Source organism: Osmerus mordax, chromosome 8, assembly GCF_038355195.1.
Source record: "Osmerus mordax isolate fOsmMor3 chromosome 8, fOsmMor3.pri, whole genome shotgun sequence".
Classification (NCBI taxonomy): domain Eukaryota; kingdom Metazoa; phylum Chordata; class Actinopteri; order Osmeriformes; family Osmeridae; genus Osmerus; species Osmerus mordax.
The window spans coordinates 9,435,964-9,456,442 of NC_090057.1; the positions used below are offsets into that span (position 1 = coordinate 9,435,964).

Genomic DNA, 20,479 nt, shown 5'->3' on the forward strand with positions numbered 1-20,479 from the left:
TTCGATTCCCGGTCATGCCAACTGATGTTGTGTCCTTGGGCAAGGCACTTCACCCTACTTGCCTCAGGGGAATGTCCCTGTACTTACTGTAAGTCGCTCTGGATAAGAGCGTCTGCTAAATGTAAATGTAAACTACACACACACACAAGTCCACTTACATACATTTCCAGCGTTTTGCAAACGGCTGTGTAGTGGATCCAGAGGTGGTTGTGGATCACAGCCTGCAGGATATGTCGTGTCTCAGCACCAGACAGAACATCACAAATGCTTCATAAGCGATTTCTCAACAGGATTATTTTTTTTTTCCCTCTCCTCTCTTGTTTTCCTAAATAAATCATTCACTTTTGCTTCCTCGCATTTCCCAGCGTTTTGCTTCGCAGTCTAATTGCCGGATGAAAAACGGCAAACAAAATGAAAACTGCGTCTCTTCTTTATTCCCCCAGGAGGAAGTGTGTGTGTTAGTTAGCTTTCCCCTTAATCCTAAGAGGCACATTCTCCTGGTCCTAGACTACCTATCAGCAGTCATACTGGAGTTTGGAAGCACCTAATTGGATCTAGGTGTCTGGTCTCACCTGATTGGTTTGTTTTCGCTCAGGCGATGGCCTGGGCTGCGTTTCCCGATAACGATGGATCGTAACAACGATCGAGCAAAAAATGAAACCATCGATATTTCTTACGTGCGGTTCCCAAACATGCTCGTAAGGAGTAGACTAATCTATGCGCTTTCAAGAGCTCTGAATTTTCAAGAGACACTTTAGCTACAATGTCTTTGGGAACGGCTCGTAAAACTAAGATTCGTCGTACGACGGATTCTACGATCAATTTAGGATTACGATGCTTTCGGGAAACGCAGCCCTGATTGCTTTAGGCCTTCTGACCTTTCCTGACCTGAGAAACGGGTTCTGAATCACTCAGGTTATGCTGCCGATTGTGAACCATCCAGCACATGGATATCGCTTTATTCATCAGCTCTCTAACTCTGATTGGTTGCCTCATACACCTAGCTCATTGATTGAACCTATTTGATTGGTCTTTATTGACTGGCTTCCCACACTCATCTGTCGTCCTATTGGCTGTTGTTCCTTCAGGGCGTGTCTGCAGCTGATCCCAGACTGTCCTGCGGAGATTCAGGAGGAGCTGGACCTCATCAGCGCCCTCTGCCTGCTGGAGGAACTCGACGTCAAAATCCTCCCACTGCAAGGTAACACATACTGTGTGTGCGTGTGGGAACATGGGTGTGTGTACATGAGTGGGCGACGCATCCAGTATGGGTGTTAATGCGGCGCAAGTATGAACACGCACAGGGTCATGAACAGAATGAATCTGTGGTCTCTCTCTCCCTTTCTCTCTCCCTTTCTCTCTCTCTCCCTTTCTCTCTCTCTCTCTCTCTCTCTCTCTCTCTCTCTCTCTCCCTTTCTCTCTCCCTTTCTCTCTCCCTTTCTCTCTCTCTCTCTCTCTCTCTCTCTCTCTCTCTCTCTCTCTCTCTCCCTTTCTCTCTCCCTTTCTCTCTCTCTCCCTTTCTCTCTCTCTCTCTCTCTCTCCCTTTCTCTCTCTCTCTCTCTCTCTCTCTCTTTCTCTCTCTCTCTCTCTCCCCTCCCCCCTCATCCCTCTGTCATTACCCATTTCCCTTCGTGTCTGAGAAATCTAAATACATGGTTATTTATGGATCAGCTGTTGAGCAAACAACATCTGTCTGATGGCCTAATTAGAACTGAAGCATTTGGTGTGTGTGTGTGTGTGTCCATGTTTCTGTGGCTGAACTCAGTTTGCGAAGACCATACAGCAGTGTTTCAGAATGAAGTTATCTGTGCCCTTCCCTGTGTCCTCTTATGTGGGCGTGTGTGTAATGAGACAGGCCTGTGTGTGTGTGTGTGTGTGTGTGTCCTCCCGTGGCTCCATGCTCCTCTCCCTCAGGCTGTGTCCAGGTTCCACACTGTGTGGCAGGAGAGGACAGGGTTATGCAGAGTGTTAAGAGTGGCCCCTGGCCCCGCCCCAGGCCCCTGACCTGGAGCTGTGGAGTGACGAGAGATCAGGAGAGAGAGCGAGAGAGAGACAGAGAGAGATAGACAGAGAGAGATAGACAGAGAGAGAAAGATACAGAGAGAGAGCTGTATCGGCATGGCAGGTCTATTTGGGTACAACAACAAACTCAACAAAGCAATTCAAAGTGCTTTATGTAAAAGATAAAAGGCATCAAGTCAAAATGTTAAGACAACATAAGGCAGTATAAAAAAAAAAAACACAATTAAAAAGAGATAAACTAAAATGAAGCAGAAATAGGATTTAAAAAAAAAAAACATTACAATGCCTCGTAAGATATGAGAGTAAAAAACACAAATTTGATTTTGTAAAAGGTAGCAGCAAACAAATGTCTTCAACCTTGATTTAAAAGAACTGAGTAGCAGCAGACATGCAGTTTTCTGGGAGTTTGTTCCTGATGTACGGTGCATACAAACTGGAGAAAACTGGAGAGAGAAGGGCAGGAGAGAGAGAGAGAGAGCGATCAGGAGCGAGAGAGAGCTTGCTTGCCTGTAACCAGCAGCACTTTGTGTCCTCTCAGCTACTTGCAAACGAAGCTGTCAACCACAGCTGCCAACGCTTTCAGACGGTCCTTCCCCAAGCTACACACACACACACACACTTTCTACTGTTATTTGTTCTTTGCCCTCCTCAGCCAACATCCCCGCCCTCTGCCCTCGACCCCACACCCCTCTCACTTTGTTCTACCTCAGTCTCTCTCAGACATAGAGACGGACTGTGAAAGATTGTTGACAGGAACACAGCAGGAGCAGCAGTCAGCCAGGGCTGTGGGGAGGGTGTGGGGCTGTGGGGAGGGTGTGGGGCTGTGGGGAGGGTGTGGGGCTGTGGGGAGGCTGTGGGGAGGGTGTGGGGCTGTGGGGAGAGGGTGGGGCTGTGGGGAGGGTGTGGGGCTGTGGGGAGGCTGTGGGGAGGGTGTGGGGCTGTGGGGAGAGGGTGGGGCTGTGGGGAGGGTGTGGGGCTGTGGGGAGGGTGTGGGGAGGGTGTGGGGCTGTGGGGAGGGTGTGGGGAGGGTGTGGGGCTGTGGGGAGGCTGTGGGGAGGGTGTGGGGCTGTGGGGAGGGTGTGGGGAGGGTGTGGGGCTGTGGGGAGGCTATGGGGAGGGTGTGGGGCTGTGGGGAGGGTGTGGGGCTGTGGGGAGGCTGTGGGGAGAGGGTGGGGCTGTGGGGAGGGTATGGGGCTGTGGGGAGGGTGTGGGGAGGGTGTGGGGCTGTGGGGAGGCTGTGGGGAGGGTGTGGGGCTGTGGGGAGGGTGTGGGGCTGTGGGGAGGGTGTGGGGCTGTGGGGAGGCTGTGGGGAGGGTGTGGGGCTGTGGGGAGGCTGTGGGGCTGTGGGGAGGGTGTGGGGCTGTGGGGAGGCTGTGGGGAGGCTGTGGGGAGGCTGTGGGGAGGGTGTGGGGCTGTGGGGAGGGTGTGGGGCTGTGGGGAGGCTGTGGGGAGGGTGTGGGGCTGTGGGGAGGCTGTGGGGAGGGTGTGGGGCTGTGGGGAGGCTGTGGGGAGGGTGTGGGGCTGTGGGGAGGCTGTGGGGAGGCTGTGGGGAGGGTGTGGGGCTGTGGGGAGGCTGTGGGGAGGCTTTGGGGAGGCTGTGGGGAGGCTGTGGGGAGGCTGTGGGGAGGGTGTGGGGCTGTGGGGAGGCTGTGGGGCTGTGGGGAGGGTGTGGGGCTGTGGGGAGGCTGTGGGGAGGGTGTGGGGCTGTGGGGAGGCTGTGGGGAGGGTGTGGGGCTGTGGGGAGGGTGTGGGGCTGTGGGGAGGCTGTGGGGAGGGTGTGGGGCTATGGGGAGGGTGGCGGCTCCCAGGCCCAGGTCAGCCCGCCTAAGGTGCCCTCGCAGTGTTTGTTTACACACACCCACACACAGCCTTTGCTGTCTTGACCGCCCCCCTCCCCCGATGAACTGGTCAGACAGGGCTCTCACAAGGGTGGGGGGGTAATATCCCTATCCATGATGTGTCACCTTGGTGATAAATAATCTGTTGTGTCCCAATGATATTGAATACTGTTATTGACTGTAAGATCTCTCTCTCACCTCTCCCACTCTCTCCCACCCCCTCCAACCCCCCTCACTGTCTTCCTCCATCCTTCTCTCCCTCCTCAGTGCGCCTGCGCTCCAACCGTCTGTCCCTGGTGGAGGAGTGTTTCTCCCAGTGTTCCTCGGCCTACAAACAGTCATCCCTCCTGCTGAACCTGGCAACCCTGCTCAGAGTGGCAGGTAAACCCTCCCGGGGAAGGATTTATGTGTGACACCCCTGGGGGGAAGGATTTATGTGTGACACCCCTGGGGGGAAGGATTTATGTGTGAACCCTTTTAAGGGATGGATATATGGGGTGCTAACCTCAGGGGAAGTATTTACCTGACACACCGAGAGGGGAAATACATAAGTGTGACACTTTGGGGGGGGGGTGGATTTAAGCATGAAACACGTGACCTTAGTTTTCCCCCACAGGAAGGGCTTAGCAGAAACCTTCCTGAAGAGAGAATATTAAAACACATATACAATAAGGGGGTGATTGTGGGAAGTACAAAACTCCTGGGGGAAGGTTTGGATTGTGGCATACAGGGCTCCCCTAGAGAGCAAGGTGAATGAGTCCTCCTAGGGGGATGGTTTAACTGTGATGTGCAGAAACTACTACTGAAAGTGTAAACACCCACATAACTAGCACAAAGTAGTGCAGCGCATGGATGTAAGCAGCAGAACAATAGGAAATAATGTTAACAAGGCCTGGGGGATAGACAGTGGGGAACCTGTTGATACCGAAAAAACAGGTCAGCTCACCGTTATGGCAGTTTTATTTTTGTTCGTTTTTTAAGTCTGACCGATATCAGAGCACTGTTGTGTGTAAGTTGGGCTGGCAAACCACAGCAGGAAGACAGCTGAGTCTCTCTCTCTTGCTGCCTCCACCCTTCGGACTACACAACTGCATCTGCTGCATTTGGAGCTCAACTTACTTCGGTGCCTTTTTTTTCCCTCCTGGCCTTTAAAAAAGTATCTGATCATTTTCAATACCGACTGAATGGAAATAACTCATTGCGATAGATTTTTCAACTCCATCGCACAGCCCTAACAAACGTTTTTTCGTTCACTGGTTTCTGGCTCTCTCCCTTTCTCTCTAGTTTTCTCTGTCCCCCTCCTCCCTCTCTCTCTCTCTCTCTCTCTCTCTCTCTCTCTGAGGCAAAACAGCCTGCAGTGTTTGCACCAGGGAGAGAGTCGGAATAAACAAATTGCCAAACAAAAAAATAAACGCAAGGGGAAGCTTTTGAAGTGTGCACAGCCCAGGGGCCTTTTGGTTGTGATTTGATGGAGGAGGGGAGGGGGCATCATCACCGAGTACACTTCAACCCCCTCGCCCCCCCCCCCCCCCCCCCCCCGCCCCAAGGGCTCTTGCCTCAGTCACAGCAGACCTGTAGTGTACCCAACTCAATTATGCTATGCACAGACTAAGCGCTCGGCTAGGCTTGGGTTGATGTCAATAAAGACGGTGGAAGGTGGAGGAGTGGTGAGCACACGCTGCCGGATGGAAGCCGTGGGAGCGGGGGCTTGATCCAGAGTGAACTGAACCAGTGCAATTGTTGTCTTTCAAAAGAAAAGGGCTGGCTTTGAGGAGAATACCGAATGACGAGTTGAAGATGAAGGCACACACACTTTAAAACACGGCGCAATCGATACTCTGAATGCACACCAGCCCCTCGTATATTGAGGTCACGACTGCACTTTCACGCCACTTTACACTGGTTACAGTCAAGACCGGGACTCTCTTAACAATAGTTAAGTCCTCATCGCTCTACCCACGTAAACACACACATACTCCGATCCCATCTCCCCCTATATCTCTCCGCTCCTTTGATCTTGAATGTACAGGTTTGTGTATTAGACACATTCTAGATCCATGTCTGATCACAGGGCTCGGGGTGTGTGGTGTGCTTATTTTGCTTGGACTGGGATCAAAGCCCTTCCAAAGTCACAGATGAATGTTAAAATTAATACTTTCACCCCCGAAAATGACTTCTTATGAGAAGCCAGCCAAGATTTGGAGGTTTATTGCGGGGTTATTTATTTCGTATTTAATTTTCTCGGCGCTGAGATTAGTGTAGGAGGAAATAAGCCCCTTGCAAAAAAAATAAAAAACATATTTTGTCTGCGTTTGTGACCTCGTCTCAGCTATAGCAAAATATGTCCAAGAATGAGTTTTTCAAGCTAATTTAAATACTATTTTTGAGCATCATGAGCTTGTTATGAGACACAAAACTTCACAATACTAGCAAAATATATCTAAGAATTAGTTTTTCAAGCTAATTTTAAGCGGTCTCTTATATTGAAAATATTGTCTTATTTCAAGAATCTTATCAAGCTAATTTTGACTTGTTCCATTGGCAGATTTTTTTTACTTACTACAAGCCAAAAATATCTTGTTTTAATTTTTTTTAAACTTATTTTTGGAATGGCATTTTTTGCATTATAATGCATTTAGAAGCCGTATGCTCTGATTGTGAGTGTGTGTACGTGCGTACGTGCCAGCTAAGATTTAATAAGAGATTATTAAGCTTGATGTTAGGCTGATTAGAGGGATTTGAAGCCAGTGTTTAAAGTGTTTTAGCTTTGTAGTGTTTGTTTTTGCTGGGATCTCTCTTACATCAAGATGAAGACAGGATCTTGCTATGATGTTCTGAAAGAGTTGATATCAATGTCACCTATCACTGTCTGATCTCAGTCGGTCTTTGTGTGTGTGTGTGTGTGTGTGTAGGTGAGGACGAGGCCAAGCGTAAGGGCCAGGTGTTGACTCTGCTGGCGGAGCAGGCCCTCCAGTGTCTGGACTTCAAGGCCTCCTACATCCACTGCCAGGACCTCATGGCAACAGGTAGGACTCTGTCTGTACTCTGCTGCAGGTAGGACTCTTCCCACATTCCACGAGGGTCAGCTGTCAGGTCTGTAGGGCAGGGTTCTGTCAGGTCTGTAGGGCAGAGTTCTGTCAGGCCTGTAGGGCAGGGTTCTGTCAGGTCTGTAGGGCAGGGTTCTGTCAGGCCTGTAGGGCAGGGTTCTGTCAGCCTGTAGGGCAGGGTTCTGTCAGGTCTGTAGGGCAGGGTTCTGTCAGGCCTGTAGGGCTGGGTTCTGTCAGGTCTGTAGGGCAGGGTTCTGTCAGGCCTGTAGGGCAGTGTTCTGTCAGGTCTGTAGGGCAGGGTTCTGTCAGGTCTGTAGGGCAGGGTTCTGTCAGGCCTGTAGGGCAGGGTTCTGTCAGCCTGTAGGGCAGGGTTCTGTCAGGCCTGTAGGGCAGTGTTCTGTCAGGCCTGTAGGGCAGTGTTCTGTCAGCCTGTAGGGCAGTGTTCTGTCAGGCCTGTAGGGCAGGTTTCTGTCAGGTCTGTAGGGCAGTGTTCTGTCAGGTCTGTAGGGCAGGTTTCTGTCAGGTCTGTAGGGCAGTGTTCTGTCAGGTCTGTAGGGCAGGTTTCTGTCAGGTCTGTAGGGCAGTGTTCTGTCAGGCCTGTAGGGCAGGGTTCTGTCAGGTCTGTAGGGCAGTGTTCTGTCAGGCCTGTAGGGCAGGGTTCTGTCAGGTCTATAGGGCAGTGTTCTGTCAGGTCTGTAGGGCAGGGTTCTGTCAGGCCTGTAGGGCAGGGTTCTGTCAGGCCTGTAGGGCAGGGTTCTGTCAGGCCTGTAGGGCAGGGTTCTGTCAGGCCTGTAGGGCAGTGTTCTGTCAGGCCTGTAGGGCAGTGTTCTGTCAGGCCTGTAGGGCAGGGTTCTGTCAGGCCTGTAGGGCAGGGTTCTGTCAGGCCTGTAGGGCAGTGTTCTGTCAGGCCTGTAGGGCAGTGTTCTGTCAGGCCTGTAGGGCAGGGTTCTGTCAGGCCTGTAGGGCAGGGTTCTGTCAGGCCTGTAGGGCAGGGTTCTGTCAGGCCTGTAGGGCAGGGTTCTGTCAGGCCTGTAGGGCAGGGTTCTGTCAGGTCTGTAGGGCAGGGTTCTGTCAGGCCTGTAGGGCAGGGTTCTGTCAGGCCTGTAGGGCAGGGTTCTGTCAGCCTGTAGGGCAGGGTTCTGTCAGGTCTGTAGGGCAGGGTTCTGTCAGGCCTGTAGGGCAGGGTTCTGTCAGGCCTGTAGGGCAGTGTTCTGTCAGGCCTGTAGGGCAGGGTTCTGTCAGGTCTGTAGGGCAGGGTTCTGTCAGGTCTGTAGGGCAGGGTTCTGTCAGGCCTGTAGGGCAGGGTTCTGTCAGGTCTGTAGGGCTGGGTTCTGTCAGGCCTGTAGGGCAGGGTTCTCTGAAGGCTGGGCTGGTCCTCACACACCTCCTCCTGTGGTCCAAGTGGCTCGGAGCTCGAAAAGGAACTTCCTCCGTTAGGTTGTTTGTGGTCAGAAACCACACCACAGATCACTTCCCTTACTTGTTGGTTTGTGGTCAGGAGCATAACCACCGCTGGTTTCCTCATAGCGGGGTTGTGGTCGTGAATGATGACCTGAAAGAGGGTCTGGTCTACGTACGGTTGTGCAACAGGGCCAGAGTACTCCTCCTGGTGAGGAACTGTCTGGCTAATCTAGGGCTCCTGAAAAACCAACTCGTACTGTGGATCCACTCAGTCATTGCCAGTATTAAACCTTGGGCTTTGTTTCCGACATCCAGCCTTCCTTCCTTCTTTCCCCAAATGAGCTGCTTGGCCAATGACAGGCTGAGAAAGAGAGTGTTATCGGCAGTGCGAGTTTCCCAGAGCGCTGTGCTGAGTAACAAAGGTGAGGGAGTGGGGGAGGGAGCTAAGGAACTGGCTGTATGATCTGATAACGCGCACTGTTCTTTGTCTGCAAAGCCGGTGAGCATAATCGAATCCATTTGTCAGAGGCAAAGTTGAGGCTGCTGGAGGTTTCTTGGGGTGTTTTTTTTCCGACTACGATAAAGTCAGAACGGGAGTGTAAATGCATACTGGAATGTATTAGAGTGCTCCTCGAGGCAGATACATGGGAGAGGACAATGGGTTGGCGTTGAATATGACGCTAACCTTTTGAGTGGAACATTGTTGGAGTGTTGAATCTCTAACCTCAGGAGGTCGCACCTGCTTGCCCTTGGGTTTGGATGAGGGATGAGCAGGTGTGTGTGTGTGTGTGTGTGTGTGTTAGAGTTGAACTGTTGGTGTTGTAGATACACCTCAGTGCTCCGGTTAAGAGGCTAGATTAGGAACAGATGGACAAAGACAGGGCTGACACAACATTGTAACCCCGCAGCTTTTACCCATCTAACTCTCTCCCTCCCTCCCAATTTCTCTTCCTCTCCTTTCTTGCTATCTCTCTCTCTCTCTCTCTCTCTCTCTCTCTCTCTCTCTCTCTCTCTCTCTCTCTCTCTCTCTCTCTCTCTGTCTCTGTCTCTCTCTCTGTGTGTCTCTGGCTCTCTCTCCCCCTCTCTTTCTGCTTCTATTACCCCCCCCTCCTCCAGGCCACAGAGAGGGCTGGGAGGTGTGCAGCCTCCTGGGTCAGTGTGAGGGCTACCAGGACATGGGGGCTCGCCAGGAGCTGCTGGCCTTCTCCCTCACGCACTGCCCCCCCGGGAGCATCCAGAGCCTGCTGGCTGCCTCCAGCGACCTGCAGACACAGGTACACACACACCTGTCACCTTACTCTACCTGCAGACACAGGTACACACACACCTGTCACCTTACTCTACCTGCAGACACAGGTACACACACACCTGTCACCTTACTCTACATGCAGACACAGGTACACACACACCTGTCACCTTACTCTACCTGCAGACACAGGTACACACACACCTGTCACCTTACTCTACCTGCAGACACAGGTACACACACACCTGTCACCTTACTCTACCTGCAGACACAGGTACACACACACCTGTCACCTTACTCTACCTGCAGACACAGGTACACACACACCTGTCACCTTACTCTACCTGCAGACACAGGTACACACACACCTGTCACCTTACTCTACCTGCAGACACAGGTACACACACACCTGTCACCTTACTCTACCTGCAGACACAGGTACACACACACCTGTCACCTTACTCTACCTGCGGACACAGGTACACACACACCTGTCACCTTACTCTACCTGCAGACACAGGTACACACACACCTGTCACCTTACTCTACCTGCGGACACTCGTAAACATGTCCCTTTTAAGCATATATATATATATATATATATATATACACACTACTGTGCAAAAGTCTTAGGCACAATAAAAATAAAAAAGGTTAAGGAAAAATGCTTTAAGAAATAATGAAATAAAACAATTTAACAAAAATGTTAGCAAATTTGCACTTTTATACTTCTGCACAAATTAAAACAAAATATATTACATATATTTCTTTGATTAAACCTTGCATTCAGATCTGAAAAAATGCAGCAACATTAAATTTAGATTTACTATAATTCTCATTTATTTTTTCTACAAATAGGTACGGTACACAACTTTCTGCATCACTATTAGTATCCTCATCTGCCTCCTCACCGACGAGACACCAGAGATGTCGCCTACTAATTAATAAACTGCTTTGCGCAATTCCTGTGTTGTTCTTGATTAATAATAATAATAAAAGCTGCCCTCGTGTACACACCGCCCTCATCGAAACATGTAATTCAAGAAAAGCTGTAGCATTTAATTGAAGAAATACAGTATAAGACATTATTTGTGTAAAAAATCTTGTGTTCCCAAAACTTATGCACAGTACTGTATATATATTAGTGCTGTACGCGTTATTAACGGCGTTAACGCAAACCCATTTTAACAGCGTCAATTTTATATCGCAAGATTAACGTTCTTTTTGGCTTAGCAAACTTTGTAGTTTTTTCCCACATGCTGTTGCAACAACTACATTTTACATTTACATTTAGTCATTTAGCAGACGCTCTTATCCAGAGCGACTTACAGTAAGTACAGGGACATTCTCCCCGAGGCAAGTAGGGTGAAGTGCCTTGCCCAAGGACACAATTTTTCGCACGGCCGGGAATTGAACCGGCAACCTTCAGATTACTAGCCCGATTCCCTAACCGCTCAGCCACCTGACTCCCTCCCAACAACTACTGACGTTAGACAAACTACAACACCACACCGGATATAGCTAGACCGGAAACAGAACAACAGGCATGCCGCACACACTTGTTTGGGCTTGCGAGCCGGCTAAAGAGTAGGCTAACGTTAAGTTTTGAGTGGATGGCAAGCGCGAGATGCCGAAATGGATGCCAATAAGATTCTGAATGGAAAGTTTACTTTTACAAAGTTGCCAAATGGTTCCATTGACAAGACCAAAGTGATCTGTGTGTTTTGTCGTTGTGAACTGAGCCATCTAACTGACAGCACTAATATATATATATATATATATATATATATATATATATATATATATATATATATATATGGACTATATATATGGAATATGGAATCCTTGACAAAGTTGACCTCTCACCTTTTACCTTAATCTTCACCTTCAAACTTCTCCCTGTCTCTCTCTTTCCCCTCCCTCCTCCTCTCTCTACTTCAGGTGTTGTACCAGGCAGTGAATTATCAGATGGAGCCTACTAATACCCAGAGTGGCGTAGAGGGAGATGAGACCGAGTCGTACCAGGTGGGTGTGTGTGTGTGTGTGTGTGTGCCCATCTGGCTTAGTGCGTGGGCCTCCAAGCTTGTTCAACTGTCAGCTTGTGTGTGCGCACCACCGTGGTGATACTGTATGTCCTTCTATTTACAGATGCACTGTGTGCTTGTCCTTATGTGCATGCCAGAATGTGTATGTGTGTGTGTGTGTGTGTGGTGTTGTATATTTGATGAGCAGTAAATCCAGTATTAGGGTTCCTCAGCCCTGCTGGTTTATTCATGTGGAGACGGTCTTCATGATGCCATGAGCACATGTTAATGTTTGATGACCTTCGGCACCATTCCTCTGTGTGGGCTTTCTGAATGGGGATTTGTGACTCCTTTGACAGCCTTTGTTCTGTGTGAGTTTCTGGGCATGTGTGCGTGTCGGTCTGTGTGCGTGTCGGTCTGTGTGTGCGTGTCGGTCTGTGTGTGCGTGTCGGTCTGTGTGTGTGTCTGTCTGTGGGTCTGTCTGCCTCTGTGTTTTGTGTTTCTGTCGGTCTATCTGTCTCTGTCTGGATGTGTTTGTGTTTAGTTACCCCACACCCTCCCCCGTTGAATAAAGTATTGATGCGAGAGAGTAAACAACCTGGCCCGGGCCCATCTCTCCTCTCGCTGTTGTTGCCGTGGCATTTCCGACTCCATCATTTCTCCCCGTCCTGGAAGTGCCCCCCCGAACGAGCCCAACAACACAGCACTCTGGATCACCTCCAGTCACACATCCTGTTTGCACGCACTTCCCTGCCAGCCAGTAAAAAAAAAAAACGAATGTTGCCGTACAGCCGACGTCGCCATGGCGTCGTCTTGTTGTTTGCTGGTACCTCGTCCGTCCGTCGCATAACGTTGCACGAGCGTTCTCGTTCCCTGTGATGTTGTTGTTTCTATGTTGTCTGAGTGTTCCCCCCCCCTGCTCTCACTCACCGCCTGCCGCCCGCCCCCCCGTTCCCCCCAGACTAGTTTGGCCAGTGCCTCCAGTGGGGGCCCTTCAGTGGGGGGGGCCGGGGACCTCCTCCACAGGACCACGGCCAGGACCATGGAGGTGTTGGCCACCACCGGCCTGACCACCAAGGCTGTGCTGACCGCCGTCAGTGACCACCACTGGTGGAGGGACTCTCTCAGCTACCTCCGACCCAAGCATGTAGGTTTGCGGGCGTATTTGTGTGTGTGTGTGTGTGTGTGTGAGACTCATCCAGTCACTGTTAATCTAGGGATGTGATTGAGCATTCAGGAGTTGCACTGTTATAAAATGTTTTGCTTCAAGTCGTTAACTCAACTGGCGCTTGGCCGTGGACTCCATTAAGACTGTGTGTGTGTTTGTGTGGGTCTATGCATGCATGCGTCTGTGTATTGTGCGTTGGACTGACCAATTCCCCGATCCCCATATTCTAGAAGCTTCCAAAAAACAACCAATCAAGAACCCATCTCCTACATTTTTTATGAGCTGGCCTGTTGACTATTTCAATATTTCATGGTTGCTGAGGGCAGGGGGGTTGGGAGGAGCTGGCGCCAGGGGCAAGAGAGGAGCGGGGGGGGGATTGATGACTTCTCAGGACCCCTGGAAGAGCCGAGCTCTTTAACAGAGAAGGCAACAACCAGGAAGAAAATGGCCGCCCTGGGGAATGCAGGAGGGGAGCCGGTGTTGGTATTATGGGCTTCATGAATGTTTAACCAAGCTGTATGGCTCCTCAGGGTCAGAGGGCAGGATCTTCCAGGCTGGGCGCGAGCAGGGAGAACGAGGATTTGGCCAGGCAGAGCTGCAGTCCTTTCTACCAGGGCCTGTTTGATGAGCCCTATGTGGACCCGGTGAGTCTCCCGGCTGCTCGCTCCTTTTAGAAGATTTGTTTTTCTTCTTTCTGTCTTTCTCCCCCTTAAGCTTCTTAATTCTCTCAAATGATCTCCGTACTCATTTCCCCCCCCGAACCGCAAGTCACTGTTTTGTTGTTTCCGCAAACAATCCTTAAGCTACGTCTTCTTTATCCGGTTACCAGAAGGTTGTGCTTCCTCATAAGGGCATGCGATGGAGGGAACAACAATGTGTTGTCTCTCTCTCCCTTCCTCTTCCTTCCCAAAACCTATTGCGAAATTGATGCAGCCTCATCCTGGGGGCAGTCGTTTTCCTTTTCGCACACTAGCGCCGTACAACACTTGGAATCTTCTGGTAACCACGAGTAAATCCTTCGCAAATTGTTGACTGTGAATGGAAAAGGGTCCGTCCGTTTTCACTTCATCATTTGGGATTTCCCACGAGCTGTCCTGGAGCACAGGCGGATGATTCCGGAACGTCCACGGGGGGGGGGGGGGCGGTGCCGAGACACTGAAAATGAAGCAAGCGATAAACACAGAGACATGAGTCACCAGGAGACGGAGGAGGAGGGAAAGTCGGGAAAAAGAAAGCGATAGATTCAAAGAGATGGGGGCAGAGAGAGCACTAACTTCCCGAATTCAAAGAAACACAATATCGATGGAATGAGTTAGCAACTAAAAAGCACGGCTCTGACCTTTTACGTGGGCAAAACGGCCGACAGACCTCCTCAGGCTATGACTTGGCTTTTTAAACAGACACACAAATCCTAGGGATAGCTTCAGGAGTGGAGGAGGCGTCATTCTTCTCCCATCATGACATTTTAATGGGCCTCTCTTAAGCCCTCTTCTCCTTCCTCCCTCCATCCATCCATTCGTCTATCAATAGTCATTGCCCCCTTCCTTTCATATATCAGTCAGTCAATCAATGCAGTCATTTTGACCTTTCTCACTGCTTTTAGCTGTCAATAGAGGGCCTAGATAGTCCTAAGGGCCTGCTTTGTAGACAGGGAAATGGATGGAGTAGTGATGAGTGAGGGAGGTGGATGGGTGGCCAGAGAAATAACGAATGCAAATGTGAAAAACACAGAGAAAAGATCACAAAAGCAAACACACGGAAAGAAAAAGATGGACAAATACACAATGAACCTAAACGCAATGCGGCTCTCGTTCCTTCCCTGAAAATAGGTCTACAGGTTGCACAGGAAATCTAGAGGATTTTCAATCATTTCGGTCAATTACTATGAAGACTATGTTTAATCGCCGTGTCTTCGACAGCCCTGTGATTTCCCCTCAGATGAGCTTTCTTACATGAACAATGCATCTGGAGTGCACTGGTGCTTGGTTACAAAGGATGGTACCATGGAGTTAATAAAGATAATGACTGCTTGTCCTGAGTGGCTTAGCTCAACCAGAACCCTTTGCCGTCTGCCTATCACTCAGACTACAATGGAGCTATTCAATATAATGGAGTCACCCTGCGTTCCTGTTTGTGTGTCCTGTGTCTTTCCCACCGTCCCGACTTCCTGTCGGGGTGTCCTGACTTCCTGTCGCTGTGTCCTGTCTCCCTGGCAGAGGGAGGATGTGTACTCGTCCTACCACGCCGTGACCCAGGAGGACTTTGCTGAGGTGCTGTTGAGGACAGGAAAACTGGCCGAGACCAAGACGGAGGGACAGACCTTGTTCCCTGCCACCGAGGGTGAGGACACACAAACACACACAAACACACACAAACACTCAAGGGTACGGAAATATGTGCCGAGACGGAGTTGGAGAGTTCAAAGAAGTTAGAGAGTGAGACAAGCAGACACACTCAGAGCCACTCAGACAAGAGTGGCTGATGGAGAGGTAGAGAGAAAGAGATAGATGCTTGAAGCCCAGTGTGGAAAGCACACAGTTGAGCCCTGATTTCCAAGCTCTCAGTCTCCAGATATGAGTCCGCCCTCTTAACCCCCAGTAGTATCTCCATAAGGTGTGTACACACACACACACAACAGCCGTGTCTCCATATCAGACATTGCCATAGTGTTCGGTGCTGCTGATAGACCAGATGCTACCTCGCATTGACTGGGGGGGAGGGGAGGGTGGGAGGCTGGAAGAGAGGGAGAGGGAGAACAGAGATGGAAGAGAAGATGGAAGGACAGAGTCATAGAGTGAGATAATTAAGTATAGACCAGATAAAGGGGGTGGCGCAGAGGACAAAATATTAAAAGTGATGTGTGTGTACGTGTGTTTGAGTCTCTTGTTTTGTGAACTAGTCTTTAAGTGCTCTAGACTGGAGAATCTCTTGGCCTTGTCACATTTGGAATGGGCCGCGTGTGTGTGTGTGTGTGTGTGCGTGCGTGAGTTCCATCTCCCTGGTATTTGGAGAGTGGTCAACCTTGTTTGCTCCCCCCCGACCCCTCCCCCCCCCTGCCCTTTCCTCTCCTCCCTCATCCATCTCTCAGTAGCCCCAGGGCTCCTTTGGGGACCACGTTGGGAAGAACAGCATCATATTGATTAATTAATGTATACCCACGTTCCCCACGGCAACAGTAAATAACTATGCGTGGCTGTGATACCAGAGAGATAGCAGTGAGTCAAAACATCAAGGCTACGCACTGCCTGATGGATGGCCTCTGCCCGCAAAATCAATGCCACGGCACTGTTACACACGCACGCACGCACACACACACACGGTCGCAGATGCAAATGGCAAAACGCTGGATTTGAGATACACACTCTTTATGGCGGGCACATACTGAGCTCAAGGTGTATACCCATGTTCCTAGACCCGCAGGGAACACACACACACACATTGTCACCCTTCCGTTTTACCCGCAGACGCGCACAGGGAACACGCGCACCCAGGGAACACACACGCGCACCCAAGGAACACACACGCACTCGCTCATTGAGCATATCCATCTTCAGTCCGGAGGCCTCCCTCATTTATGGAAATGAACGTGTGTCTTAGAAGTCACCTTTCCCTCAGAGCGTCACCGGGACGTGTGGGGAAAGAGAAGCGCTGGTCACGACAGCCGGCGACGCCCGATAACAATGCTCGATTAATGACTGCTGCATTGTCTGGCCAAGACACGCGTCCTCCAGAAGACTTCAACATGGCCTTTTAGAAAATAAATATATAGATTTTCACCTGGGCCAGATAAGGGTCGCAGTAATTAATGTTGTCAAGACTGGAGCAAACTCAATGTGATTGTGATCAGGGAGTCTGCTGCGGCAGATGCGTATTCAACTGATATTGGACTCACCAGTGCCCGAGGGGAGTGACTGCGCGCGCACGCGCACACACACACTCGCACACACACAGCTGAGTGGGGTGACATTGGACGCGTGTTCATCTGGGTTTAATCATTTGTTTTCCACACTCCTACACAAGTGATACCTTAATCAATGTCAATGTCTTGGCTTCCTCTAATCAATGTCGTTGGGTTTTCCCACACGCTGGGGCATGCATTGGGACTGTGTCTGTGTGTGCGCGTGTGTGTACGTGCCCGGGTGCGCATGTGTGTGTTTTCGTGTTTGGCCCTGTGGTGGTTTTCTGTGTTGATGTTATCGGTGTGTTTGGAGGGGGTGTGTGTACTAAGCCCTCTCTGAGGTGAGGCTTATTGGGACCTGGAGGGGAACAGACACAGAAGAAAAGAGATGGACCAGGAGGGAGGGAGGAAACTGTTATGCCTCTCTGAGCCAGTGAAATCTCACACACACACACACACACTCACACACTCACACACACACACTCTCACAAGCACTGCCTCAGGTTTATCTGTAGATGAATTTATCATCCCCAGATCGATGGACACACGTAAACACACATGCACATGCACACACACACACACACACCGTGTCATGGTGGAATAGCAGGGCATCAGAGGCCTGATGTATGGAAACAACCAAAGTCTTGTTGCATTAGCTTTCAGGGTTGGCATTTTATTCTCTATTGATCTGTTTGTCTCATCCTTAATATGAGAGGGTTATGTGTCAATAACACTGCAGACAGGTGCAGCTGTGTGTGGATTTTGTTCATTTGATTGTACCACATTTTTTGCGGTGCTTTCGTTTAGGTTTGTGTTTTAGTTGTCTGTATGTCTGTCTCCCATTCTGTCTGTCGGACTGTCTGTGTGCATGTCTGTCTCTCTGCCTACCAAGATGTTTGTCTGCCTGCCTGTCTGTCTGTCATTCAGCTGCTTAGAATGTCTCAGTCTGTTCCACTGTGTTCTCTTGACTCTCACCATTGGATGGTTTGTTCTGCTCCTACTTCAAAGAGCTTCTGTGGTAAGAGTGGTTTTCTGTCCCGGTTATGGTGGTGCTTGCCTTTCAAGTATGTGTTGAGTGTGTGTAGGGCAAGTGGTTTGCCTTTGTTTTGTGTGTGTTTGTCTGTCTCAATTTCCAACACTGTCTGTCTTCCACGATCCTGGGACACTGTTTGTAGTCTAGTCCTGGCCTAGGGCTGTGATTGGCTTGGATTGGCTCCAAATCCCAGAGGCCCTAAGGGCATTGGCCTAGCACTGGTTGCCGGGGGCTACCTGGTGTTGGATGATAGATATCATTATGGACATGGGTTTGCCCCAGCAGTTTGGAATGGTCTAGAATAGATGGGAACAAAGCAGTGTGTAGTAGGCAGGACTCTGCAACCATCAGGGAGAGTGTGGGGTGACAGTACAGGGTGACAGTACAGGGTGACAGTACAGGGTGACAGTACCGGGTGACAGTACCGGGTGACAGTACAGGGTGACAGTACAGGGTGACAGTACAGGGTGACAGTACAGGGTGACAGTACTACAGGGTGACAGTACAGGGTGACAGTACAGGGTGACAGTACAGGGTGACACAACAGGGTGACAGTACAGGGTGACAGTACTACAGGGTGACAGTACAGGGTGACAGTACAGGGTGACAGTACAGGGTGACAGTACAGGGTGACAGTACTACAGGGTGACAGTACAGGGTGACAGTACAGGGTGACAGTACAGGGTGACAGTACAGGGTGACAGTACAGGGTGACAGTACTACAGGGTGACAGTACAGGGTGACAGTACAGGGTGACAGTACAGGGTGACAGTACAGGGTGACAGTACTACAGGGTGACAGTACTACAGGGTGACAGTACAGGGTGACAGTACAGGGTGACAGTACAGGGTGACAGTACAGGGTGACAGTACTACAGGGTGACAGTACTACAGGGTGACAGTACTACAGGGTGACAGTACAGGGTGACAGTACAGGGTGACACAACAGGGTGACAGTACAGGGTGACAGTACTACAGGGTGACAGTACAGGGTGACAGTACAGGGTGACAGTACAGGGTGACAGTACAGGGTGACACAACAGGGTGACAGTACAGGGTGACAGTACAGGGTGACAGTACAGGGTGACAGTACAGGGTGACAGTACAAGGTGACACAACAGGGTGACACAACAGGGTGACAGTACAGGGTGACAGTACAGGGTGACAGTACAGGGTGACACAACAGGGTGACACAACAGGGTGACACAACAGGGTGACAGTACAGGGTGACAGTACAGGGTGACAGTACAGGGTGACACAACAGGGTGACACAACAGGGTGACACAACAGGGTGACAGTACAGGGTGACGGGTCATGACCCACCCTAGTGTGAGGTGGGATGTTCCTCCTCTGGGTTCGAGACGTCTACTTAGTGTCGTCTAGACACACAGACTACAGACAACACCCTTCCCTCCAGGGTAGAAAGACATACAGGCAGAGAGACAGACATACAGGCAGAGAGACAGACATACAGGCAGAGAGACAGGCAGCCAGACTGGAGCATGCTCTAGAAATAGATCAGACAGACCAGTGGACAGATGCACAGGCAGACAGGACCACTCAGGAGGCTTTGTTAATGATCCTGACATTGAAGAGCGCTCTCTCCCACCTCCTGCCTTCTCTCTTTCTCGCTCTCTTTCTCTGTCTCTCTCTCTCTCTCTCTCTCTATTTTTACCTTCCCTCTCTCTTGTCTAGTCCAGAGAGGGGTGTTTCTGGCATAGCCTGTCGCCTGTTTTCAAGACACAAGGGATAATACAATGAGGCTGGGGTGTTTCGAATAAAATATTCATCCCCCTTTCCTTCTCTCCCTCTTTGTCTTTCTCTCCCTCTCTTTCTCTCACTTTGTCTCTTTCTCTCTCATTCTCTCTCTCATCCCTCCATTCTCCAGTGTTGTTGCAGCTGGCCAACGATGCGTTTCCCAGGGACATGACGCTGGCTTTGGCCTACTTACTGGCCCTGCCTCAGGTTAGACACACACGCACGCACACACGCACACAATATCCACCTGTCTCTCCTACTTTCCTCCAATTTCCCCTCCCCCCTCCCTCCTTTCACCCTCTCTCTCTCTCTCTCTCTCTCTCTCTCTTTGTATCTCTCTCGCTATATATCTCTCATGTCAAATGCTTTATTGAACCTACTGATCATTCTGAAGGCACCATCTATACATTGCCATGCCGGGCAGACGGCAGGCTGTCTGACGCTGGCTCCCTGCATGTCCAGGTGTTGGATGCCAACAGGTGTTTTGAGAAGCAGAGCCACTCGGCTCTGTCCCTCCAGCTGGCTGCCTACTACTACTCCCTGCAGATCTACACACACCTCGCCCCCTGCTTCAAAGACAAGAGCCATACTCTCTACAGGGTGAGTAGTAGTAGTAGTAGTAGTAGTAGTGGTGGTGGTGTGTGTGTGTGTGATTGAGGTTGTCCTGACTCCTGTGTCTGCATGGCCCGGATATACCTGTCTTACTGCCCACCTGCTGCATCACCTGCTCAACCTGCTCCTCTTCCTCCTGCTCTTCCTCTTCCTGCTCTTCCTCCTCCTGCTCTTCTCTTCCTCCTCTTCCTCCTCCTTCTCCTGTCCTCCTCCTCTCCTCCTCTTCCTCCTCCTGCTTTTCCTCCTCCTGCTCTTCCTCCTCCTCTTCCTCCTCCTGCTCCTCCTCCTCTTCCTCCTCCTGCTTTTCCTCCTCCTCTTCCTTTTCCTGCTCTTTCTCCTCTTCCTCCTCCTGCTTTTCCTCCTCCTGCTTTTCCTCCTCCTCCTCATCCACATCATCCTCCTCCTCCTGCTTTTCCTCCGCCTGCTTTTCCTC

General features: G+C 50.5%; 1 protein-coding gene across 1 annotated transcript in view; it reads left to right on the forward strand.

Annotated features, from left to right (window-relative positions):
* nbas (NBAS subunit of NRZ tethering complex) overlaps window positions 1-20,479 on the forward strand; it is a 91,511-nt gene that overhangs the window by 30,021 nt on the left and 41,011 nt on the right. Inside the window, 10 exon segments of the mRNA XM_067241748.1 lie at window positions 1,102-1,201; window positions 4,128-4,241; window positions 6,773-6,886; window positions 9,425-9,582; window positions 11,496-11,579; window positions 12,540-12,725; window positions 13,277-13,390; window positions 14,963-15,086; window positions 19,565-19,641; window positions 19,897-20,034. Of these exon segments, the coding sequence (XP_067097849.1) occupies window positions 1,102-1,201; window positions 4,128-4,241; window positions 6,773-6,886; window positions 9,425-9,582; window positions 11,496-11,579; window positions 12,540-12,725; window positions 13,277-13,390; window positions 14,963-15,086; window positions 19,565-19,641; window positions 19,897-20,034 (1,209 nt within the window).